At 60.8% G+C, this 25,791-nt stretch overlaps 5 protein-coding genes across 5 annotated transcripts; 4 read left to right on the top strand and 1 right to left on the bottom strand.

Moving 5' to 3' along the window:
* Positions 1-46: 46 nt before the first annotated feature.
* PAN3 (PAB-dependent poly(A)-specific ribonuclease subunit 3) lies at positions 47-2,533 on the top strand (the record flags this gene model as incomplete). The annotated part of the gene is made up of 10 exons (XM_028622914.1): positions 47-131; positions 319-364; positions 403-427; positions 480-500; positions 573-637; positions 680-1,040; positions 1,080-1,377; positions 1,413-1,529; positions 1,565-2,444; positions 2,491-2,533. The coding sequence occupies 10 exons, from the start codon at positions 47-49 to the stop codon at positions 2,531-2,533; spliced, it is 1,941 nt and encodes a 646-aa protein (XP_028476807.1).
* Positions 2,534-3,577: 1,044 nt separating this feature from the next.
* Positions 3,578-4,805, bottom strand: EHS24_007556 (uncharacterized protein; the record flags this gene model as incomplete). Its single annotated transcript, XM_028622913.1, has 2 exons — positions 3,578-4,633; positions 4,677-4,805. The coding sequence occupies 2 exons, from the start codon at positions 4,803-4,805 to the stop codon at positions 3,578-3,580; spliced, it is 1,185 nt and encodes a 394-aa protein (XP_028476806.1).
* Positions 4,806-5,108: 303 nt separating this feature from the next.
* Positions 5,109-6,708, top strand: EHS24_007555 (uncharacterized protein; the record flags this gene model as incomplete). The annotated part of the gene is made up of 3 exons (XM_028622912.1): positions 5,109-5,297; positions 5,515-5,620; positions 6,548-6,708. The coding sequence occupies 3 exons, from the start codon at positions 5,109-5,111 to the stop codon at positions 6,706-6,708; spliced, it is 456 nt and encodes a 151-aa protein (XP_028476805.1).
* A 4,722-nt stretch (positions 6,709-11,430) lies between these two features.
* EHS24_007554 (uncharacterized protein) lies at positions 11,431-15,228 on the top strand (the record flags this gene model as incomplete). Its single annotated transcript, XM_028622911.1, has 12 exons — positions 11,431-12,213; positions 12,319-12,463; positions 12,603-12,913; positions 12,966-13,083; positions 13,154-13,389; positions 13,474-13,981; positions 14,039-14,199; positions 14,256-14,324; positions 14,379-14,519; positions 14,562-14,738; positions 14,778-15,147; positions 15,200-15,228. The coding sequence occupies 12 exons, from the start codon at positions 11,431-11,433 to the stop codon at positions 15,226-15,228; spliced, it is 3,048 nt and encodes a 1,015-aa protein (XP_028476804.1).
* Positions 15,229-22,364: 7,136 nt separating this feature from the next.
* On the top strand, positions 22,365-25,579 carry CIR1 (putative electron transfer flavoprotein subunit; the record flags this gene model as incomplete). The annotated part of the gene is made up of 2 exons (XM_028622910.1): positions 22,365-24,020; positions 24,098-25,579. 2 exons carry the CDS (start codon positions 22,365-22,367, stop codon positions 25,577-25,579), a joined length of 3,138 nt encoding a protein of 1,045 aa, XP_028476803.1.
* Between the last annotated feature and the right edge of the window lie 212 nt (positions 25,580-25,791).

Here is a 25,791-nt window from a genome sequence, read left to right as displayed (position 1 = left end):
TCCGCCGCCCCTAGCCGCCGCACCCGCGTAGCAGCGGACTACGGCCATGGCGGCCCCCGCCCGCTCCGCGGCGATCCAGATCGTCCGCCCCCCCGACACGCCCAAGCCCGAGACTCCCGACCGGAAGAAGGGTGCGTAGAGCGATGGCTGTGGTCGCGAGCAAGCACGCGCGTATGCGTAGACGAGCGCAGACGAGTGGGTGGGACACGCCCCTGTCCGCTCTCGTTTGCGCCTCGCAGGCAAAGCGCACGCACGCGCGCGTCCTGCGCACAGCTGCGGCGCGCGAAAGACAATCAACAACTTGTGCTGACCATCCAGCATCAGATGCGACCCAGAGGTTGTGCCGGAACGTGTTAATCTATGGGTACGTAACCCATCTCTGCCATCGTGTTGACCCCCAAGCTCGTGTCGCTTCCAGGACCAAGGTGTGAGTCATCAGTCTTGGCGTTCATATGAGATCCTTGCTGACATGTCCCCAGTGCGCGTACTATCATCCTCCGGTGTGTGATCCCAATTCTGGCTCTCAAAGCCGTCCACCTTTTGCATTGCGTGCAGTGTGCTGACCCCGCTAGCCCGGAACCGACCCCACTGTTGTACCTCCCAATGCTCCTCCAACTCCCAAGGCGACGACGCTGAAGTGAGCTCCCTCGTATATTCTCAAGGTCTGACACCTCACCAGTGCGTCCGCCGTACCGTACGCCACGCCAGACAAGGAGGCACGCGCCCCATCGGGTCTCGGTGTCGAGCACCTCGCCGCGCCTGTGTTTGTGCCCAAGACAGCGTCGCTCGGCGAGACCTCGCCCCAGCAGTTCGTGGCTGCTGTCGACGGTGCTGATGACGGCAGGAGCACTCGCTCCGAGTGGATGAATGCCGCGCCGTTTGCACCGCCAGCCGAGCCCACCATTCCCCCTCCCCCTCCTCCTCCTGCCCCCGTCGCTCCTGTTGCCGTCCCCGTTCACACATACGAGGAGGGGCTGGCAACCTACGAGCAGCCGATGGACGCTTCCATGTTCATGGCCCCGCCGCAGCGCCGAGTAGTGGTGAGTTGACGCGCGCACATTGCGATAGCTGACGACCAGCCGGATCACCACCTGTACACTGCGCCGCTGCCACATGTTGTTGGTAGGCAGCCCATGCGCTCGTTCTTCATCCCGGACGACCTTCGTCGTATGATCCATGCTCGCCAGGAGGCGACCTATGCCAACCCAGGCATTGCCTCCAGCCTCCCTAGCGAGGTGCATGTGTACCACTCGCTTGTTCCCCTGGGCAACCCGGCCACCCAGTCGGCTGTCAGCAGGGTGTACCACCACCCCGGTCCGGCGTATCGCGCCAACAGCACCATTGATGGTAACGTTTACTGTCTTCGCCGTATCGAGGGTAAGCTATTTCAAGCAGAGGAGGGCTGACGCCAGGTTTCAAGCTTGCCAGCGAGGCAGCGTTTGCCGCTGTCGAGACTTGGTGCCAAATGCGGCACGCGAACATTGTTGGTCTGCGCGAGGCGTTCACTACCAAGGCTTTCAATGACAATTGTGAGTTGCGTTGAAGAGGTCTAAACTGACGCCAGCCCTTGTCATGGTGTACGACTTCCATCCCGAGGCTGTCACCGTCGCCGACGAGTGGCTCAGTCAGGAGAGCATTGCGCGCCGTCGCCAGGCCAACGTGCCGATCCCAGAGCGTGTTATCTGGAGCTACGTGATCCAGATTGCCAACGCACTCAAGGCGATTCACACTGCTGGTCTTGCCGTTCGCGGCCTGGATGCGACCAAGATTCTCATCACGGGCAAGAACCGCGTGCGCATCAACGGTGTCGGCATTCTGGACGTCCTTGCGTTTGACAATGCCACCCCGATGCCGCTCTTCCAGCAGGAGGACCTGTACAACTTTGGCCAGTTGATCCTGTCGCTGTGCTCAGACTACATGCAGCCGGGCCAGCACTACGCCCAGGGCCTCGAGTACATTGGGCGCGCGTATAGTCTTGACCTGAAGAACCTCGTCGCCTACCTCCTCGCCAAGCCGACGGCGATGAAGAGCATCGACGAGGTTCTCCGACTGGCCGGTCCCCGAATCCTCAACGAGCTCGACGCACTGCAGACGCAGAACGACGTGCTCGAGAGCGAGCTCGGGGCCGAGGTCGAGAACGGCCGCATCGCGCGCCTCATAACTAAGTTGGGCTTTATCAACGAGCGTCCCGAGTTTGACATGGACCCCCAGTGGTCCGAGTCCGGCGACCGGTATGTTCTCAAGCTGTTCCGCGACTACGTCTTCCACCAAGTCGACGCGAATGGCAAGCCCGTCCTGGACATGTCCCATGTCCTCACGACGCTCAACAAGCTTGACGCTGGCGCAAGGAGCAGGGAGAAGGTCATGCTTGTCTCTCGCGACTCCCAGTCGTGTCTGGTCGTCGAGTACCGTGATATCTACAAGTGCATCGAATCGGCGTACAAGTGAGTTACATTCTCCGCGTTGGGCAGTTTAACTGACATGACACAGCGAACTGCGCGCAGCGAGCAAGCAGCCGATGGGACGCCGCTAGAGAAAAATGCCAAACTACCACAAAAACATACGGAAAAGACTATGCAAACGTACAACAATAGTGGTGTTGAGCTGAACAGGGAAGCCGGGGGCAGGACAAGGGAGGCAGCAAAGGAGCGCATGTGATGGGAACTGACGTCTGCGCCAGGGAGGTCCTCATACACATGTGTTACGTTACGCGGCCATTTGATTACTCACATTCGTCTTCCGAGATCTGGATCTCCCGCGTGCCGCCGGGAAGGACCAACGTGCAAGACCCAGAAAAGCAACAGGCAGTTGTTGACAGGACGCCCAATTGCACAAACTCCAAAAGTTTGCCAGCAACAGGGAGCAACAAACAATGACGAAAACACCCACGGCCAGGCTCAAACCAGCCAGGACCACGACAACCTGTAGGAAAGTTAAAGGAACGACGAGTGGGGAGGGGATCTAGGAAGGACGTGTATCCACCAGGGTCGCGATGCCGAACAGCCCGGACGATGTCAGCTGCGCATTTCACCGCGGGGCGACTTGTCGGGCTCGGGCAAATGGTGCGGGCCGTGGGATGGGGGGCGGACCGATTGGAGGCACCAGGATTAGGCGAGCACTTCCCACTGCCAGACGAGTCCATCCTCGACCGCTACATACCGGCGAGGAGTGTCGGGCCGATATCATGTGGTGGAGAACGGTATGCTAGTATCGGCAGCACAATATGATCGGTGGTGGGTTATCTTTGCAACCGTGCGCAGTCCGTAAGAAGCAGTAGGTGGCGGTTCGATCGCACTGAGCGACTGGCCCGAAACACGATCTGTGGCGGCGGATCTATGGCGCAGTGCTGCAACATCAGCTCACAGATCTAGGATTCACTGTAGAGGAGCGTCAGGTAGAGGTGCAGCTTGTGTCTGTTGAACCCCCTGACTCAGTGTGGGCATCGAGATACAGTCGAGTGGCACATCCATACCGAGTGGATATAATCAAGTCCCATTAGTCGCCTAGTAGACATGCCCGTTAGTCCTTGTCTCGTCCGACAGCCGCAGATAATGTGACAACATGCAAATGAAATACACTACTCTTCCTCCTCCTCGCGCCTAATCTGCTCTGCCAGCCTCTCTCGTTCACGTTGGCGCATCCGCAGAAGTGTGGCGCTTTCGTAAGCGGCACGCAGCTCGGTGTCCTGCTCCTCTTGCGCAATCTTGGCAGCGCGGGCCCTCTCATGTTCGCGCACAGCAGCGTTGGGGTCGCCAAAGTCCGGGGCGGACGAGAATGACGGTGCGGAAGAGAAGGAAGGCGCAGATGCGAATGACGGTGCTGATGAGTATGCAGCTGATGTGGTGGTGGTGCTTGTCGATGCAGGTGGTGTGGGTGCCGATGAAGCTGTGCCGTTTGTCGTGGGTGCGGTCTTAGTCGCGCTATTGCGCTCTGCGGGACTGGCGTAGTTCTCGGCCCACTTGAGCCACTCGGGTTCCGTCGCTGCCCACTTGGCCTTGACGCCCTTCTCGATCGGAGTGGCACCGTCGCCGCCCGAATGGTCACGGACACATGCCCAGCATCCGCCCCAGTTTCCGGGCGCAAACTCGACAATCGCACGCGGGCCCTTTGCCTTCTTGCCTTCCTTCTGCGCAGCGGGTCGAACAACAACGTCCGAGACGCGGCCGTACGGTGCCAAGGCGGAACGGAGGGCATCGGAAGTGCCAAGGGCCGTGGTGGGGGGGAGCGTAAGGGAGAGAGTAAGGTCGAGTGGGGCAATGGGTGGGGGTTTTGGCCTTGATGACGAAGAACCTGGTGTTGGCTCAGACGCCGCCATGGCAGCTGCGGCATCTGCGCGCGCCTTGGCCATTGCCTCCTCCACCATCTTGCGTCCACTCTCGCGCACCCTCTCCTCTTCCATAGCGGCCTTGCGTCGTTCGATGGCATCCATGCGCGAGCGCTTGGCCTCCTCTTCGCGCCGCAGCAAGTCGTCGACACCGACCTTGCGCTTGGCGTCCATCTCTGCGCGCCGCGCCGCCTGTGCGCGCGACTGCTCGAGCTTGGTGTCGACAAACTTGCGCTTTGCTGGGTCAAGCAGAATCTCTAGCGCAACCGATATCACTCGGAACATGGCCGCAGCCTCGGGTCCTGGGTGCTGGTAGGTCAGCATTGACCGCAACAATGACGAGACTACCTACTCTGTCCGGATGGCATTTGAGCGACTTCTTTCTGAACGCGCGCTGGATATCCTTGGCCGTCGCGCCAGACTCAATCTCTAGAGCCGAGTATGCGTCGATCTCGCGTTCCTCCTCTGTGAGGATGGCCATTTTTGGTGTCTGGGGATAGAGTGAGGGTTGATGTTGTTGACAAAGATGAATCTCGACGTTGTTGCCACCTGAATTCCGTCCCAGTGCATAAAATTTATACGTGTTATTTATTGCCACGTGGTTTTAGTGATACGGCCACCCGTCTCCAATCAGCAATCAGATAACTGTGCAAGTCATCATCGCCTCCGTAGTTCGACGCCTGAAGCTCATATCTTGCGGTCTCAACAACAACCACCACTCTCCTTCTACAACCAACAGGTCACTCGGTCCGCACCTCCCAGCCGTCCTTTCCCACCGGCCTCGATGCTCTCTACCCGCCCGCCATCCCTTCTCAAGCGCTTCTGGCTCTCTAACCTCCGTCCCGCAACCGCGCGTCTTCCCGTCATGTCGTCTCCTATCTCGCAACCTGCCAAGTCCGCGTCGACGTCCGCAGCTCCTGGTCGCACTGCTGCTCGTCTCCCGGGCCCGGTCGAGACTGCCATCCAGGCCAAGGTGAGTTGCGTAGTGGTGCGAACTGCGCAACTTTGAGTGGGCCGCACTTTGGAGCGTTCATGATGTGCGCTCCATCGGCCGTTCCCGCCAACATCAGGCGGAAGTGGCCATACCTTGTTTTCCCAGCCTTGCGGAACCGAGGCGTAGCGTACGGACAGCTTCCTTCCAACCTCTCCCTCGGTGCGGCATCAGAGACGAGCGACTGACACTTGCACAGCTCATGAACGCTTTCAACCCCGAGCTGATCCGCATCTCGAACGACTCGAGCAAGCACGCCCACCACGCTGCCATGCGCGCGCAGAACGGTGGCTCCGGTGAATCCCGTACGTTGTTGGGAACCTCCCATATTGTGGTTCGGAATGCTGACGTGCATCCTCGCTTCCTTTGCTCCACCCGCTCCACTCGTTAATGGACTGTTATTCTCTTCCCGATCTCACGCTTTCGCAACACGCTCTGTGCAACCTAACACATGGACATTGCGTCACTCTTGTGTCTTCAAATGACATTCGGTCGTCAATTGCTGTCCGTTGCTGAACTATCTGGGTTCACCGCCGCCCACACTTTTCACCTCGCCTCGGGGTTCCTTGTGTCATCCGGCCGACCTCATGTCCCACCCATTAACGGCCCGATGACCATGACACCGCTCGCTTGTGCGGTTCGTTGTCCGGCCATCCGCACTGGTGGCAACCTCGTGACTTCGCGTAACAATCGCGATGTGCGTTTAATGTTTGCGCATACCGTGCCGATCTTTGCACCTGATCGTCGCTTCGGTCGATTCGGTCGCCGGTTAACAACATGGCCATGTTTTTTTTTCTGTGCCACGCACACTCAACTCTCGGCAACACCTCAACCACTCGCGCGACTTATGACGAATCCTCTCTGTTGTCGTTGTCGTCCTCGAAACATCTCCGCGTTCGGACGCTGTGCCTGTCGCCCCCTTGTCATTCTCTCGACTGAACCTTGTTGCTTCGTTCTGTCGTGTGATTTTGCCAACAAAATAACACCCATTGCCTGCACGACCACCATATCGCCAAAACGTGTCTCACACACCTTCTCGTTTGCGTGGTCTCGGCCCTCATCGAACGCCCGTGCCACGATCCACGATCGCCACCCTTCTGCCGGCACCGCGTTTCGCGCACCCCCCGTCGTCTCGCTCTTTGTTTCGTCACCCGTTGCCGTCGCACACATCATTATTGTGCACTGTCACTGTCCCCCGGTGTTACTCTTTCTGCGTACTACAGACTTTGCAGTCGCCGTGGTCTCTGGTGCCTTTGCAGGCAAGAGCCAGATCGCTCGCCACCGCCTGGTCAACTCGCTGCTCAAGGACGAGTTTGACGCGGGCCTGCACGCCCTGAGCCTCCGCCTCAAGACCCCCGAGGAGTGGGCACGCGAGGCGGCCCCTGCCTCATAGACACTTCTGCATGCTCTCGCCATGGGCCATGGGCGCGCCCGAACCGCTGGGCGAAGTGCCTTGGCTAAATCGGGCGAGGCGAACGGAGGATACGGTGCACCCATCCGCTTGCGCTGGCGGCCAGCGCCGCCGGCGTGAGGCGAACATGTGCGTTTGTGGAGAGTGCGGGGGTGACTCGGATGCGCGTCCCGGGAAGCCAGCGGAACAGGGGGAGGCAAGGTGTGAGGCAGGGACCACCGGGGGGTTTGATCGGTGGCAGTGGGTTTTGGGTGCAGCGGGTACCTTGCGGAGGCAGGGGGGAGCAGTTTGTGAGGGTGGTGTGGACGGAACGACTGTCGGGTACTTGGTTGGTGGTGGGGGGCTGTCATCACCACCTGCCGTGTGGTCGTCTGTCCTTGTCCCACAGTGTGCAGTCGCACGGACGCCTCGTGGAGCCTCTCTGCGCTCAATCCACTCGAAATTCGTCATCAAACAATTTTAATAGCAATAAACAGCCACATGCAAGACAAGTACAGCACAGACATTCTGCGGCGATTTTCTGGCCCTTTATCGGCTACCCAAAGGCGTCGGTGGTGCCCCCGAACTACCGCCGACAAGGTTACGAGAACGACGGCCAGTAGCTCAGTACAGATATGCATGTGATCATTCCGCTCGGATGTACCCACACGGCAACGTCGTACCACCAAGGAATGCACCAAGTGTGCTTGCAACTCGGGGCGGCCGGGCCGAAGTTAGTGGCAACCATGAACCGCAAACACCCGTCCCCCCATGACGAACTCTCCATGACAACTGGGTCCAGTGATCCAGTGATCCCAGTGATGCCAGGTCTCGGCCCGAAGGGGACGATGCTGCGCAGGATGACGTCCCGATAATAACCCTAGGGAAACCATCGTTTTGGACTGGGGTGGCGCGCTGCAACCTTGTCGTCAGATAGACGCTGTGCTGGCACAGTACATAGTGCTGGCCAACTGCCTCTGATACGAGACATGCCTATCGCACGCTGAAGACGTTGCCCAAGTGCGACCGCGAAGCGGAAATGGGACGGACGACGCTGGTGAACGTCCGGACCGTCCGGAAGCGGCACAGCGGCACAGCGGCCGACCGTGGCTGGCGGAGGGGGGGGGGGAGGGGGGACACTGTACATATCCTAGATTGCGATGAGCACACAACGAAATGTGACGCTAGTGGCAGCAAGGTGGCCGATGGCCGACCGCCGTGCGGGGACTCTACGGTTGCCACGCAGGGAAAAGGACAGTGCTTGGCCACAGCTGACAGCCTCGGCAGAGTCCCAAGAAGGAGATATACGCAACAAGATTGAATCAAGCTCGGGGATCAAGGTCCTGCTCCCGGGAGAGTCTGTCAGCCCGCCAAATGGACGTCTGCGGAGCAGAGTTGGCAAGGTACAACTTGGCTGCGGGTCGTGCGGGACCTTGACCTTGGGCCAGTCGTCGAGAAAGACCCTGGATGCGGGGGGAGGAGGCAAGACGCAAATAGTGGTGGTGCCACCCAACAGGCCACAGGCCACAGGTGGCGTCTCGACCTCCTATCACGGATCACCGACGAGCTGCGTGTCGACTGGGCAGACTGAACAGACCCACCCACGTTTCGCGCACATTTGTACTGCCCTTTCCAACTGGTTACGCAATCTACAGAGGAGCTTTGGCGGAGGTTTCGCGGCTGGGGTCTCGATGCCGTATGCGTAACGAGTCACGGGTTGATGGTTTATGATCTGCCATATCAAATACTGATTTGCCGGTTCGCCGCGCTCGCGCGCTCTGACGACCTGGCATATTGGGCCTAATGGCAAAAAAAGCAGGGAGGACCCCGATACTGCGCATCGAGGCCATGACATGTCTTTCTTTCTCCACCGCAATCACGGTGATCGAAGATTGAGTTGCGAGTTGTAGTGGCAGGTGGGCCCGGCGCGCGCGGCAAACGTGCGGGCCTTGTCGTTGTCGTGTCGTATACCCTATCGTCGTCGTACCTCGACTTTGTTCCTCGTTTTTTCTTTGTTCGTTGCAGGCGCCCTGGACGGCGCACATTTATCCCAGGCAGTCCGTCCGGCCCTTCGAGCCCACACACCCCCACTCTTCCCAAGATCCCAAAGAGTGGGGGTTGCGATCCATGGTAGTGAAGATGCTTCAGCCGCGCGCGGCCGGACGCGATGGGCCCGCTCAGTTTCCATGGGCGCACCGTGGAGGACGTTGCCGTACGTTGCCGCACAGAGTGGATCTGCGGTCTGTTGGGGCACGTACTACGCGTGTGGCGATTGCCGAGGTGCCCGAAGGGGGACTGACTGCTGCCTGGACGCATATCCCTGTTGTTGACAGAGACGCGAGGGGAGGCAGCGGCGGCGAGAGCACAAAATAGCCGCACATTAACCACATTAACGTACCGTCTGTGGCCCAACTGGTTGGACGCTCCGTGTGAGAGAGCGCTCGCGATTGTTCCTGTCCGGTCTGATGCGGATTAGTAAACCCGCGACGCCATGCCCATGTGCCCAGTCTTCCCGGCGTCCGCCCATTCACCATTGTCCTGGATCAGTACCAATGCTGGGTTCTGGGCGATCGCCCAGTGCTGCCGCAGAGCAGAGGTGTGGCTGACGTTTGGACCGGGAGATGTCTTGGGGTGTCAGGCGGCCCAGTCGGCCCGCGCAGGAAGCAGGTCCTGGTACCCTAGAAACCTGTCAACCCCCCCGGCCGGGCTCAGCATGGGCATGGCCTGGGATGGACTACCTGGATCCCATGTGCACCCGGAGATCCTGTTAACCTTTGGCAGCGCACGTCGCCCGGTATGCAGCGGCAACTGGGGTGGTGCTTTCCGTATTTCCGTCGCTGCTCTCTCTCTCTCCTCTCTCTCCTCTCTCTCCTCTCTCTCCTCTCTCTCCCTCTGTATCCGCCCCACCTTTTTGTCTGGCCCTCTTACTGTTTGTCTGGCAGTCGTCGGTCTGGCGTGTCCGGCCGTGCAGACAGCAGTTGGCGCAAAGCCCGCAGGCGTCAGGTGCCCATAAAAACGCACCTTGGGGACGAAAGAAGGCGTAGTAGGCGTTGGAAGGCGTCTCTGGCACCGGGCACGCCGGACCTGGCGTCACCCACCCATCACTGCCAGGCTGTAGAGCTCGCAGAGCAGCAGAGCGGTCGTGCGGCGCGGCGTCTCCGCCTATACTCTGCTTGCTGCTCAAAGCGCAATGGACTTTCTTTGCGTGCGCGGCAGCCCTCCACGCTCTTTACTCGTCCAAAATGAGGAAGAGCAACGCGGGCCGGCCCCCCTTGCGATGTGCGGCTCTGCGGCTCGGGGCGGCGCGCGTTGGCTGTGGTGTACGTCTGTTGGACCTGGGGCCATGGACCTGCCTGGCACATGGCAAGTGCAGAGCTTGTCACTTTTGCCTTTTCACTGAGAGAGGGCAGCGCGGATGCACCGACTTTGCGCGAGTGTGGGTGTTTTCTGCTCTCCTGGCCCGCCGTTGCGAGAGCTGGACCTGTACAACGAGCCTGCGCGCCTCCCTTTGGCCCGTCCACCTAGCCGAGGACCTGCTGGCCTGCTGGCCTGGAGAGAGGGCATGCAGCATATGTAAGCCCAGCAGCAGGTCAGCATGGGAGGCGTCGTAAAACAGCCATCGCAATGCTCCAGCTCTCCAGGCTGCAAACAGTCGCGCCGAGACGCCGTCTGCGCTCATTTGTGTGCACGCACACCTGGCCATGTGCACCTGGGGCCAGAAACACGGTCGTTTTGCCGTCTGTTCTCCTTTCTCCTTCCTTTGCATCTGGAACCCACCCTCTGCTGTTTCTTGTGTCGTGTCGTGTGTTGAGGAGCACTACCATTTGGTGGCTCCACTCGCCGTCTCCCTTCTCTCTCCATCTCTCCACTACGGATCGTGCATCTACATATACACCGTCCACTTGTCCCCCACCCACCACCATCAACCCTGCACGCACACCCACATCGACCCTCTCTGTCTCTCCCCCGCCTCCACCCTTTTCAAACGCCTCGTACGCCTCGTCGTCGCCCGTCGCAAGCCGTCAAGCCTCGTCTCGGCGGCCAACTCGTCCCTTGTTTTCCACACCCCCCCCCCCCCCCCCACTCCCCCGCTGCCTTCTGGCCCAACGCACGAGAGATCTCGCACGCACGGGCACACAAAGGCAAAGAGAGAGAGAGACAGAGACAGAGCAGAAAGCACGGCCCCGAGACCCTTTTGGCTCGTTCGTTTACTGGCTGGCTGGCCGGCTCTGCTTGCCGCTGGGCCCCCCCGAGAAGCAGCGCAAGCAGTTGCCATCCACCGAAACAGAAACCAAACGACACACGCCCGGAAACACGATAGCACCACCCACACCCATCCACACGCGCTCGCGCACAAAGCATAGCACGAGTGAAACATTGCGGTCGTTGCAGACCGTGCATTCCAAGCATACTCCCTATCCAACATCTCCTCTTGCAACCCCCCCCCCCCCTGGTCCCGCGCGCTGCCCCCCGTTGCTCGCTCGCAATCCACAAAGAGAGAGAGATCGGACCGCCCAACCCCGCGTTCGTCATTGCCGAAGGTTCGGACACTTTGACCGTTCCGTGGCCCTCAAAGGCAGCCACCCACCCACCCACGCACAAACCCCCTCCTCGTCCTCCTCCTCCCCACTCCCCCCTACACTTCTCATTACCCAACACACACAAACCCCTCCCCTCGCACTGCATAAGCCAATTCGGCGCCGTTCGTCCACCATCGACAGCGCAATGCAGCGCGATCGCGACCGTTATCCCCTTCTCCCAGACAGACCGCTTCCACGGTCCTCGTCCTTCCTCCATGGCCTGCCACCGCCCATTCCCGCTAGTCCACGCGGGTACTATCCTCCATCCCCGAGTCTCCGGGACGTCCGTGACGCCCCATCGCCCTCAGCTGGTCTTGCGGGCGGCGGCCTCACCGATCCCGGAGCATGGAGCAGCAACGCCGCCAGCTCGTCGTCCATGAACAACAACGCCCCGGCCACATCTCCTCCCGGACATGACATGCGGCCGCTTCCCTCTGGCCGCAACTCGGGGCACTGGAGTCCTCCCGTCCCGGGCGTCAGTCCACGCTATTCCGACAGACTGCCCAGCTTGACAGACTATGCACCAGCTCGTCATGGGTGGGATGGTCCAGCGGCACATCCACAAGGGTACGCCAAGCCCGAACCATATCGTCAAGAGGATGGCCCTGTTCCCCCATACTCTTCTGCCGGCCCTCCGCGCGACCAGTTGTCCAGCAGCGGAGGCCATCCTCCGCCGCCTGGCATTGTTAATGGCCAGATGTCAATGGCCCGGCCAGAACCTTCACCTATCCAGGGTGTGACGGCGCCGCAACAGTCCAGCTCATCGCGGTCGTCCAACAACTCCAAACACGCCGCCGCTCCGCTACCCGACGGCGCCGAACCACCAAAGAAAAAGAAGCGGCGTCAGGCCTTTTCGTGTGCAGAGTGTGCCAAGCGCAAGCAGAAATGCAACCGCGAGACTCCTTGCCAGCACTGTCTGAGCCGCAAGGTACCTCACCTCTGCATCCCCAGTTCCCGGCTTGGATCCCCGCCACCGCGGGCACAGAAACCAAAAACAGATAACGGTAACGGCGATGGAGTGCGGACAACAAAGATCCCTGGCGACCGCCCGGTGACAAGCTCGTCGGGAATCCTTCCCACGATGAGCGTCCGCGTTTCCAAGCTCGAGAAGATGATGAACGCAGTCCTCGACCGAATGGACGGCGTGGATTCGTCATCCCTGTCCGAGTGGCGCCAATGTGAGTTCATAGAGTGCCTACTCCTTTTAAGTTTCCGTGCTTTGTGTTTTTCTGCCGCCTCGGCTCTCGGCCCTTTTCCTCTGGCCTCTGGCACCGTGAAACAACCTGCTTAGCGTGTCTGCTAACGTTGCCCCCGCAGTCCATCCGCAAGCCAAGGACTCTCAAGACCGACCGCCCTCGGCACAACTGGGGCGTCCGCTACCAGACTCGGGTTCGGCTGGTGGACTGTCTGCCCCGGCTGCAGTGGCACGCTCCGAAACGAACGAGACAAACGACACAAACACGGAGAGTGGAGAGGAGGCCTGGGTTGGCGGTCTCGACCGCGGTACAGCGAGCCGGAACCCTTTGCCTCGCGGTGACGAAAATGGGCCCATTCGTCTCGGCCTCGATTATCACGGTACCGTCGGCGAACAGCTGGAACACATTGTGGAGGAGGGCGCATCGATCACTGTGATTTTAATTTTACTGATTAACCCGGTGTGTTTGCTGACGTCGTTCGCAGTTGCACAAGTCATTGCATGATCTGCCTGCTAAATCCCTTGCCGACCAATTGGTCGGGTTCTTTTTCGAAAAGGTCAACCACGTCCGCTACCCCATCGACCAGAGACTGTTTCGTAAAGGTATGTCCCAAACAAAACGCCCAGTAGGGTGCCGAACAACATGTCGTGGCTTTGTGGCTCATCACGTCAGCGTATGAGGCGGTTTACGCCTCGCGAGGAGAAATCACGCCCGAGTCTGTGTTGGCTCTGCCCCTCATTTTCGCCGTTCTCGCCATTTCACTGCGTCTGGTGCCCTCTGACTGGGCCGGGCAAGAAGAGGAGCGCCGGAAATTGAGTCTCAAGTTGTTCTGGGGAGCTCAGTTTGGGATCATGATCTCGACGTCTCTCAATGCCGAAAACCTCCAGCTCGTCGAGGCCCGCATATTGGTGAGTTTCCATCCCCCAAGCAAGCCCTTGTTTCCAATTTGGGGGCGTTTTTATCCTTCCCCTTGTGCTAACTGTGGCTTCCAGCTCGGCTTGTACTTGGTCCTTGTCCACGAACGCCGCCTGGCTGAGGGCTGGCTGATGTTTAGGGCAGCTGTGGCGACCGGCTTGGCGATTGGGTTGCACCGAGATGGGACTCGGCTGCGTCTTGATCCGTATACGGTCGAGTACCGCCGGCGTCTCTGGTCATACCTGTGTCATGCCGACGCCACGTACTCTTGCCTGATCGGCCGCCCGCCTACCATCGACCCCATGTTCTACGACACGCTGCTGCCGAGCAACATCAACATGTACGAGCTTGAACATTCCGCCACGCTCAAGTCGAAACCGCTGTCAGAGCCGACGTTTGCCACCTACCTCATCCTGCGCAAACGCCTCGCCGACATTGTGGCTCGTATCGTTCGCAGCTTCCAGCGCCTCCATGGCCGGACCCAGTACCAGGACGTCAAGCACATTGATGCCGAGCTCAAGAAGCTGCGAGACGAGCTTCCGCCCGCTTTCAAGATGCTCAACCCGGACAAGTCGTTTGACGGTGGTGAGCACGAGAGCCTACAGCCTGGAATATGCGTGGTTATTGACGCATCCTTTACAGACCTCTGGTACTTGCCGACGCACAGGTATTATATTCAAACGGAAATCTTGCACTACACGATCATTCTCCATCGCCCGTGGTTCCTGCGCCAAATCCACAACGACCGCTATTCGGTGTCGCGTCGCGCTTGCTTCGAGGCCGCAGTGACAGATTTCAAAATAGTGCGCCCCGGCCTCTTGCTTGCCCTTTACACAGCTGTTACTGACCTGCTCCGCAGCGCCAGGCCTTTCACACGGAGACGCCCAACTTTTTCGAGACGCTCCTCGGCGGCTCGTTCCGCGAGTTTGTGAGTAGCACTTGGAGATGTTTTATTTATTTATTTTTGCTAACAGTCTCCCAGAACACGGCCATGATTGCAGGTATCTGTCTCCTCCTCGAGCCCCACTCGTCGCACGCGAGTGACATGTGGAACATCTTGGCAAACTTCATGTCCCACCACCCGCACAGTGCCGATGAGTTTAGCAAAAAGGAGGCGGAAATTGTGAGTCCTTGCAAAAGAAAAGGATTTGCTCTCTGACATCAGATTTACACCCTCCATAAACGCGCGACGGCGTTGCAGCAGGCGGACCCACCCAAGGCGGCCCACCCGCTCGAGACACTGTCGAGTGAGCGTGTCTCGAACGCGCGCACTGAGCGGCGTGGATCGCTCGCTGCGTCCCGTCCCGGATCTGCAGAGGAAGGCAGCGCACCGAGCGCTGGTGTAAGTGCGGCCCCCACTTCGGCAATTGACGTCGACCAGGGCCTACACACACCAGCGTCAGAGTCGGGCGTCAGGCAGGACGACCAGGTCCAGGTCCTCTTTGACCAGTTTATGGCGGCCAACTCGGAGTACGACCGGGTCGCACCTGGCGTTGCGTCGGCATACGACTATGGACCTGTTGGCAGCACACACCTAGGCGCTATCGGCGTGCCTCCGCCGCAGATGGCGACTGCCGCTGTGGACCCCAATGCAGGCCAGTACACCTGGAACGCGGGAGACGGCGTCAACGTCGTTGGCCAGCCGGCTGCGCCTCCGGCGACGCATAATGGCTTCTACCCGGCGCCCCCGGCCGCGGTGCCACTTGGCGCCGACCCCAACTCGAGCCAGTTCTGGAACACGTTTGTCGACGGTGAGTTATGGCCCACGTGCCCCTTTTAATTGCATTTTCTGACTGTTGCCAGTCATGTTCGAGCAGACGGGGCTCATGTAACGTCTGGAAACGGGCGGCAGGGTGGCCCCCGTGGATTAGCCTGCCACATACCTCGTTGGTGCGCCACACCGACACTCGTCGCTTAGTTAGCGCGTACCGTTCTCAGCTCTCCACACCCCCCGAGTTGTTCATTTGCAACGCCCCAATTTGCCAAGCAAAAGCGTTCCGTGCGACTGCGTCCGAGTGACTGCGACCGATGGAGGCAGCGAGCGATGGACTTGGGCGAGGGCGTGGGTCCGAGGTGGCGACTGCAAGACCTCCACGAAATGGCCGTTGTGCCCGTTCTCTGTGCATTGCTGTTTAATTTTTGGTGTATTATTCGCCTCACTCCACGATCGGCACGGTGGACATATGACCTTGCAATGACAGTGACATTGGGCTAGCTTGGACCCACCAACAACCCCTTACGCAACCTCCGAGCAACTGGACGGACCCACTCTTTGTAGCATGTACCATACCCTGTACAGAGGTGCCTGCCACGGGGCCTGTAACCAGATTGATTATCGTTTTGTCTTCCTTTGCTTTTTGGGTTTCTTGTGACTGACTGGAAATGGGTAATCCCGTCCCAGCGCGGCGGCCGTGCAGGTTCCGGCGGTATCACGCACCTTGACGCTGGAACGGATACAGCGATACCTGGAACTGTTCCGATGAACGCGGAGGTCATGTGCTGGTTGTGGACCAGTGGGCCGTGGAGAGCGACGCGGCGAGTTTGCGCGCTCGCGAGCGCGCGCACGCGCAGCACACACGGACGCTGACGTTTTGTGTAGTGCGAAGCGCGACGTGCGTGGGAGCGCGGAAGCGGCCGGGTGAGATCTGTCAGTAGGAATGTGTCGTGGTCGTGGTCGCGAGTCAGTCACCTCGCGACCGCCAGTAGGAGTGCCGACGAGAGGGCAGAGGCACGGTCGCAGCGTTTGCATGTAAAGCTTGTGTGGCCACCGCCGGGTCCTGCTGCGCACACTGGGGTGGGTATACGCAGTGGATGTCGGACCGAAAGGAGCATTACGCCAAGACATGTCGGACCGAACACACACACCAAAAGGCCAAGCCGGCCACATGCCACATGCCACATGATCTCGCTTTCGCGCGTGTCGCTGGGTGTGGAAATAGAAATCGCGTGTTGCATCCTTCTCTTTATTTAGAACCCCCGTGATAAGTCGCCCCCCGCTGCTATTTGCGACGAGGGGTTTAGCAGATTGCGTAATATTGTGTCCGAGGCCATGTTGATCAGATGGGTGGCGTCGTGGCGTCCCCCCACGGCCGAGATCGTCCGTGAATCGCATTCAACATGCATCGACCGACAGAGAAACCCACACCAGGGTTTCGGTTTCAAGAGGACGGTCTTGTTTGCCCAGCACATCCATTCCTTGTCTTAACCCCCCCTCTCACACTCAACACTCACACTCGCCGCAAACGCCGGGCTGCCGCCGCATTGGCACCAACGAAATCAGGCGTTTGCAGGCAAAATCGGCACCCACAGGCGTGCCCATGGCCCATGGCCCATGGGTTGATCTGTCGCGTGGGTGTCAGGGGACACCACCGATGGTGGCGCCCGGGGCCTGTCCGCGGCATGGATGATACCCCCGGCATCAGATCAGAGACGCAGGACACGTCTGCGGTCAGAGGCCGAGCGAGCTCGGTCTGCGCTGACGGACACGCAGGTGGCCATGTGGGCTCGCTGCGTGGCCGCGCTGGAGGCCACGCTGGTGCGCGGCGGTACCCACCGCAACGTTTCCGACCCACATGTCACCCCGACATAGGAGCAGGGTGATCCCGAGCGGCCATACTGTGGTCTGCGGTTCTGACGAGATTGACGAGGGGGGTGGTGGGGGGGGGGCATGGCATATCCCTCGCTCGCTCTCTGTCGCTCCGGACGTTCGGACGTCAGACGAGGCGGGAATGTCGTCAAATCAAGACATCGTAATCACGGGCGGGGCCACTCGTGTCCGCTCTCCGCCCGCGCACAATCAGATCTTTTGATCTATTTGCTTCCGCCGTCGCCGAAAAATCCTTCGGGACGCGGCAACCAAAAAAAAAGTGCCACATTCGCGGTTTGCGAGTCGGGATATAGAACGTTCGCGGCGATATGGGGCGAATATCCGGCGGCCCGGCGGCTGAAAGCCGAGTCTTTGACCGAGACAGCGGAGATGGGAGGAACCAAATGGGGCAGAAGATGGGGCCGGCGGACCCGTTGTGGTGTGGCCGTTGGGGATGCAATACAACCCTCTGTTCATGGTAATTCAATGCATGCCAGGTGCCCGGGACAGAGGGGACGGAGTGGGATGCACTGCTGGCATCCGGCGACGGAGAACGACCGACCACACCGAACACCGTTTGCGTTCGTTCCGGCCCGGAAACTCGCATTTACCCTCCCACCCCCACCGTCACTCCTCTGCTCCGCCAGCGCCGCCCCCGCAGCGCCGGCGTGCAAATCTGACCAGAGACAGGATAAGGATAGCGCGCGGGGATCGCCCTGGGTTCTCGCATCTGCGACGACCTCAGGACTCAATCTAGGGAAAAGGCGCAATAGGCAAAACTGCCCACACGAATGTACTGACGCACGCACGCCTCGGAACAACTCACATGCTGTCCCCAGCCCCACGATGCATGTCACCCACACCCACCCACACCCACACCCACACCCTACCCCCGCCCCACGAGACCGAGGCTGAGGCTGATCATGTCCGCGGCGGCGGCGCGGGACGAGAAACGGAGAGGGGATGAAATGGGCAGCGTACTCGCGCTGCTTTGCGGCTGGTACTGGGCCGACGGACCTACCCGGTTGGTTCGGCCATCAAGCGTGCGATGCGCGGACGCGGATTAGATGGCGACAGCCCAGACCAGATTGATCGTCAACGAACACACTGGCCACTGCGGAGGGAGGGATCTGCTGCTGCTGACCGCTCCTCGGTGCTACTGTCGTCAACACGCATACTCAATGCGGTGGTACACAGCGGGGAGCCGACAGCCGACAAACAAATGAGTGTGCGTGTGTGTACGCTTTTTTTCTGCGCTCTGTAAAGCAGCCATCGGTGGCGCTCGACGCTTGGACCGCTGGTGCGGAAACGGCAGGATATTGCGTGTGTATGCAAGCGATTAGGAATTTGTGGAGTCTCACCGAGTGCGGTGGCGCCGCCGCAATGTCGGCCCGGGATTGTGGTGGGTGGGCACCACGGCTGCGGGATGTCGTGTTGGTTAGGCTGTTTGGGTCGGCTGCGGTGGTGACATGGTGAGGAGATTAGGCAGACTGTGGGCATGGCATCGGAGTTGACGGGCGGGCCGGCCAATCCGCTTCCTACTGTGACCTCGGAGGGCCCGCGATGACAAGCCTCATCGTCGGGTGTCTACCATTCAATGGTCAATGCTCTGTGGGGCGGGGGCCCTCTCGGTCTGGTATTATTCAGGACACCGGCGATGCCATTCACCACCGACCATTGAACCGTCTGAGGAAGAATGCGATATGCTGCGCGGTGTGGCTTGGCGTTCACTCGCCATTGTTGGCTCGACTGGGGTGACACGTCACGTTCGACGTACACCTCCCTCCTCACGCTCGGCGGGGTGACAAGTAGTTTGGCAGGATGACCACTTCGTTCTGCATACACCATGTGCTCTGACCAACGTGCGCGCGGCCGGAGCCAGTACACCTGCTTCACCCTGGTGCGAGGGCGTTGATCTAAACGTTAAGCGATGACAGCCCACGATGCTCGCAAGTTATTCTCGCTGACCGAGAAAGCCCCACCGACCGGACTGATTGGCTGCGAGGTTGCCCTCTCCACAAGCCCGACATGCGTCCCCGCTCCACCGCAAGTTGATCCTGACCGGGTGGTTGCGTATCCTCTTTATCCCTGTGTCCGGATCGATTTTGATGGGCATTTGTCGCAACCCGACACCCTGGGTCTCCCCTTCTCCTTCTTTCGTCCCTGCCCCCGCGCTAGGCTGTGTACTATACTTGAAATCTGCTAATCTGTAATCTGATCCGTAATCAAATCTTTTGCCCACCACTGAAAAACCCCCCGTGTGTGCCACAAAGCACAAGTGCCGCCGGCACCGATGACCGACGGGGGCTTGGGCTATAGCCTCCTTGTCTAATTGGCCGCAACAATGGTTCGGGCTGCGGCGGCCACTACGAATGGTGTGTTCATATCTTGATCAATTGAGCCACCAGCACGCCAGTTCGCAAAGGTCGTTCGCAACGCAGAGTGTGTGGCATGTTGTTGTTGGCACGTACTCGTGGCACTATCTTTGTATCTGTCCCATCGGCGCAACACATGCCACAGAGCTTCCAGCCCCAGTCCTTTTCAGATTACTGCTGCTTCCACTGCACGCCGTTTTCGGCCTTTTTGCTCCAGTCTATTGGTCGATGTGCGGGTGTGTCTGGCAGCAGCCACACGCACGGGCGTGAGCGGTCCGACGACACGGCACGAAGCGCCACAAGGCTTGGCTTGGGGTTTTTGGAACACGTCTCTTTTGGTGTCTCGCCTTTGCTTTTCCGAGCTTCGGGGATCGGATAACCCCGGTGCGATACCGGTCGCTCCGATACGCTTTGCCTTTTGTGCCTTTGGTATTGCTTGGCAACTGCCAAAACTACTGCCATTGAAGTTTACCAGGTGATTCTGGAGAGAGCGAGAGAGAGAGAGGCGTTTGGCGCTGGGGCCGGCCTATTGGAGATCACGTACTGAACCGAATGACGACGTCTGATACTAAGACTGTACCGCCCCGTCGTTCCCAGCCCCTGTGGCCTGTTACCCCCCACCGATGCTGACGCCCAACTACGGGGGTGTCACCAAACACCGACAGGATGTACGATCGGACCCGCAGAGGTCATTCGGCCGCGACAGAGTGGTAGCAGTGTGGGTGCACGGTCCTCTGTGTGGTGCACGCTCTCGCATGTTGCTCGCACGCTGCTCAGGTACGCGGGCCCATCGCCTTGGCATATCCCATGGCCCAGAGTGCCACATGACCTATCTTATCCTGCTAATGCCGTGTCGCCGATGTGTGTGCCGTTGTGGCCGATGAAGGGGAGGTTTTCAGGGACGGGCACACCACGACGCTATCGGCAAAACCCATCGGGCCCCTGGACGACCCGGGTCACACATATCTTCCGAGCAGCGATTCCGCAAAGTCGTTTCCGGTTGTTCGTGTGAGGAGGGGGGTGGCAGCACCCCCTCTCCTCATGCATGCCATCGTCATGTACCAGTGCTGCTCGCACGTATACATACACATCCATCCCCACTGTACCTACCGCCGGACCACTGTGATGCGTTACCTTTTTGCGGCGCTGCGGGCCGATGGGAAGGGGGTTGCGGGGCAGATTAAAAGATTGCAGATTGCTACCGTTGTCAGCTGCTGGCCGCCCGTTCCCGTATTTCTCCACGGCTGACGCGGCACCGTGGTCGTCTGTTCAAGCGACCTAACAACGACGAGGGCCCGAGTGCGGCCGGCCGGCATGCGTTTTTTTTTTTGCCCTTTTGCTTCTTGGCCGAATCTGACACAGCCCATCTGACGATATGATGGATCGCAGAATCTGATGGGCGGGGTATATGCTTCGGGCCAGACGCTACATGCAGAGGAGCAGCGTTTTGTCGGCGTGTTGGCCCACAAAAATGCGGGCCGGCTATTGCGGGCGGCGGAGCTGGAGATGGCAGCGAGGGAAAAGGGAGTGCCCATTGCGGTTGCTTTTGAACGTGACCTCCCCCCCCCCCCCCCCCCCCGTCCCTCCCATCTAAGCGGCCGAGACGGCACTAAAAGAGCCCGTATGGCGGCGGGGGTGTGTGTTCTGTTTTGGGCAGATTGTGCGTGTGCTCTTGTCTGAGCGACGTCACTAGCGGCAGGTTAGATTATGGCCAGCCACGCTCCATGCTCCGTGATGATGATGATGATGATGATGGAATAGCATGTAGATGGTGATGGTGTGTGACTCGCACAGGAGAGTGGGGCGGTCCCCCCCCGTCTCTCTCTCTGGATCTCTGGATCTCTCTGTCCATGTTCTGATCAGTGAGGCTTGAACAGCCGAGAGGCGAGGGAGGAGAGCGCATTTGAGAACCCCCCGGTGCCATTACATATTTGGGATGCCCATTTTGGGATCACTCGGACCAATAGGGCGGTGGCAAAGAGACGACGAAGAGGAAAAAGAAGGCCGCGGGCCCGCATGAGCGACAGAGAGGCCAGCCAGCGCATTGTCCCCCCGTCTTCCCCCCCGCCCAGATAATCAGCCCATCTTTCTAATCATCCCTCCCTACATCACACCATCATCCATCCGCCCCCCCCACCGCAACGCAAAATCCACATCCCATCTATCCATCCACCCGCCACCGCACTCCATCGCCCCGCGCTCACCACCACCACATCCTCAGCGACACCACTCGCCACCCACCCCAACCACCCGCCACCAAGCATCCCCCCAGGCCACCCATCAGGCCATTCGGAACGCACATACGCACGTAAGTTGATAACCCGTTTTTGCTCTTCTTCCCTCCCTTCCCTCTCTTCCGTCGTCTTCCTCCACCACCTGGCCGCTATCGCATCCCCCCCCCCCCCCCCCCCCCCCCCCCCCCCCCCCCCCCCCCCGGTGCCCACCACACTCGTCGCCGCACCATCCACCATCGCCGGCAGCACTGCACGTCCTTGCATCTCGCCATCCACTCCCCCTTGCCGCCACCTGGGCCCTGCGTCCAGATAACGCCGCTTCTCCCGCGCTCTGTTGCGCCTGCCTGGCCGCCCGGAGAGAATCCTCCTCGCCCACCCCCCACACCCACCATCCCCGCCGGCCCGCGGCCGCCGTGTGCTGTCAACACCACTTGGCGCGCATTCGGGAGTGTGTACCTTGCATACTCTGTTTGCTTGCATCTGCATTAATCCACACCTGCCTGAAACGCAGACTGCATCACCCTCTCACTGTGTGTTTGCAGTGTGTTGTGTGTGACTGCGTGCAAAGCACGGCGTTCCTGCTGGCCGCGGCCACGCAGCTCGCTCCGATTTCGCACCCAACCGATCGCCCCTGAACGGGCGGACAGCGCGTCCTATACCCTCACAATCCCACACACCCCCCGTTGCCCTCCCTCTTTCCCGCGCTATCACATCTCTCTATCTTTTGTCTCATCATCCATCGTCTTTCCGACACTAATCCTCTGCAGACCGCTATGCCGACCGCGCCCACGGCGTCCCCTTTGCAGACAACAACCGCCCCCACCTCCCCCACCAACATCAAACTCTCCCCCCGCACCACTACATCTGCACCACACTCTCCAATCGCAGGCACCGCCTCGCTTGGGTCGTATCACCGCTTCGCCGCCCCACGTATCTCGGACACCCGCGGCTCTCTTGCCAACCAACCCGAGGAGGAGGAGGACGAGTTGGACGACGACGACGACTCACCCGCACCGGCCCAAGCACCCACCGCCACCGCTCCGGCCTCTGCTTCTAATACGACTGCCGCGGCAGATTCGCCTTACAACCGCAACCTCAACCCTGGCATGAGCTCGTGGCGCGCAAAGTTTGGAGGTCGTTGGGGAGGTTTCGGCTCTTCCAACGAGCGTGGAGGAGACGAGGACACGCCCGAGTCTGAAGGCGGCCCTGGTCGCCTGGGCACCTCGGAGCCCAACTCTCGCGCCCCGTCGCGTGACGGATCCGTCGCACCAAAGGACGAGCTCGAGTCAAATCCCGATCGCAGCACTCCCACTGTCGACGCGCAGGAGAATGGCGACTCGAAGCTGCCCAAGCGTCGCGCTCCCCGCCGCTCAGTAGTCAAGAAGAAGGAGGATGAGGACGAGGAGGGCCCAGCCAAGAAGCGGAGGTCGTTGGCTCCCGTCTCCAACTCGCCTCCCGCCGCCGACCACGCACAGCCTGGCACCTGTCCCGGTGATGGCCGTTGCAACGGCGCCGGTGGCAAGTCGGCCTGTGAAGGCTGTCCCACGTACAACAACACTATTGCTGCCCAGGGCGGTGCGTCTACCAACAGCGGCCCCGCCGAGGGTATCGACCGCCCATCCAAGCCTTCGCCTGCCCCCGAGAGGCCCGCCGATCGCCCGAGCCCGTGGGGCCTTGGCCTCATGGCTGGCCTTGCGAGGTCGTCGTCTGTCAACGACCGTTACCAGCAGCAGCGGCCTCAGCAGCCCCTCACCTCCAACACCACTCCAGCTCAGTCCGGTGGCCCATCTGGCGCCTCGACTCCTGGTGGCCTGGACACCAAGCCCCAGCCTTCCACTGCGTCCCCCGAGTCTGATGCGGCAGAGAAGCCTCAGGCTAGTGGCACCCCCGCCGGCAATGGACTCGCCGCCACGCCTGTCGGTATGAGCTGCCGCAACTGTGGTACCAGCACCACCCCTCTCTGGCGTCGTGACGAAGAAGGTCGCCCTCAGTGCAACGCATGCGGTCTCTACCACAAGCTCCATGGAGTCCCCCGCCCTGTTGCCATGAAGAAAACTGTTATCAAGCGCCGCAAGCGTGTGCCAGCAGTTGCAGCTGCCGCCCCCGCCGCCGCCCGTGGCGGTTCGCAGGGTGGCCCTGCGCCTCCGCAACCCGGTGCCCCTATGCCCGGCCAGCAGCCTGCAAACTACCCGGGCGACGACAAGGCGCGTGCGGCTTACCAAGCCATCGGCTCGTCACCATGGGCTCCTGGTGCGCCATCGTCAGCCGCGGTCCAGCGCGAGCAAGAAGCCCGCCGCAAGGGTGTTCCGCTTATTATCCCCACTGCTGGCGCCGGGTCCAACCAAGAGCGCAAGAAGCCCTGGTGGATCGAAGACCGCCGCGAGCGGGAACGCGAGCGCGACGACAAGGAACGCGAGCACGGGCCAGAGGTATGTTTTCATTGTTTTTCCTTTTGCTTTCCCCAAAAACCCCCCAAGGTTTAGGTTTCTGACTTGTTTTCCCCCAGATCTCTCATCAGCTCGCTGCCGAGACCCTCTTGTCGATTGCACCTCAGACCAAGGTTGTGTCGGCCAACACGTCCCCCGACAAGCGCGAGAAGCCGTCCGTCGCTGGATCGGCCGGCTCACGCATGGACGTTGACCCCAAGGACGACGAGCCCCGTGGCGTCAAGCGCAAGTCGGCAGAGGACGACCGCCTCCCCAGTGCCCACTCGCTTGGTCTTATTGGCCTTGCGGGCGAGAAGGAACGCGAGCGCTCGCGTGAGCGCTACTCGCGTTCCCCCTTGGCTCAGACCACCGACGGTCGTGCCGCTGCCCCGGCACCCGTCCCCCACGCCCCGGCATCGCGTCTCAACGCGTCCACCGGTTCGGCCGCGGCCTCGCCCAGCTACTCGACCGCCAGCCCTCGCTACTCGATCTACGGCCCCAACCCGCGCGACGCTTCGAGCATCATCTCGTCCCCCTGGTCCAACCTTTCGTCGAGCAGGTATGGTGGATTTAGCTTTGGCAGGCGCGACCTTGCAACAGGTGCGGCGGCAACAGGCGCTGGTGCTTCGCCGGCGTCTGCTGCCCCCAAGGCCAGCCACCTCTCGCCTCCTCGCCGCGCCTCGCCCGAGCCACCCCGTGACGCCGCTGCTGCGTCGCGCTTCTACAGCGGCCAAGGTGCCATTGGTGCCAGCGCCTCGTCGGCGTCGCTCGCCAGCTCACAATATGGCCACTACAGCATGGGCCGCCGCGAGCTTGCCGAGCACCGTGAGCAGCTACGCGAGGGCAAGCGCTGGATCGAGGGCATGCTCCTCAAGACCGAGAAGCTGTTGGCCATGGTCGAGACCAAGATGACCGACACTCCCGCCTCCGCCGCCGCCGCGGCAGCAGCAGCAGCCAATTCGACCCCGACTCCGGCCGCTACCCCTGCCCCCACTGTCTCGACTCCCACAACCACAGCTTCTTCGAATGCCCGTCAGACTGAAGACTGGGAGTTTGAGGAGCGCGAGCGGAAACGCCAGGCCGAGTTCCAGCGTCTCGAGGAGGAGGCCCAGCGCGACAGGCAAGAAAAGGAGCGTCGCGACAAGGAACGTTCCTCGCGCACTGGCCCCGCCCCGGCCGCGGCCGCCGCTGCTGCCCAGGTCGAGCGTGAGCGTGAGCAACGCGAGCGCGAGCGCGAACGTGAACGCGACAACCTGCACGGGCTGTACGGCGACCGCGACGCCTTCCGCGGCCGCACCGTGGCGCGCGACAAGGCCGAGGCCGAGCGCAACAACCTCCTGCTGCAGAGCAGGCGTGCCGCCGCCACCTCGCCGCCCAACGGCACGCGTCCCGCCGGTGGTCCTGCCGGTAACGGCACCGCGGCAGAGCGCACACACGAGCGCACCGGTAGCGGAGCGAGCGGCGCCAGCGCCAAGGGTCCCTGGGAGGACTCGGTGTCGCTGCCCAGGCGCACGGCGGGGTCCCTCGGCCGCGGCCTGTGGGCCTTTGACGGCAGGAGCTAGGGCTAGGTCTAGGCCTAGGGCTAGGACTCTGGTGCGGGCAGTTGCTGGCTGGCCGAGAGGCGGTTGCACTGGCGGCCGTCGCGGCGGCCGCTAGAGCCCAGAGGGCGTGTAGGAGGGAGGTATGGGGAGGGTGGGTGTACAGAGTTTCGCAAGAGGCGTGGTGTGTCGTGTTACAGGAGGTGGGTGATATGTAGGGATATTGTAGGCCGCCT

Source organism: Apiotrichum porosum (genome assembly GCF_003942205.1).
Source record: "Apiotrichum porosum strain DSM 27194 chromosome Unknown scaffold_5, whole genome shotgun sequence".
NCBI lineage: Eukaryota > Fungi > Basidiomycota > Tremellomycetes > Trichosporonales > Trichosporonaceae > Apiotrichum > Apiotrichum porosum.
The sequence above is the reverse complement of the archived record's forward strand: the minus strand, read 5'-3'. Positions and strand labels throughout refer to the sequence as shown.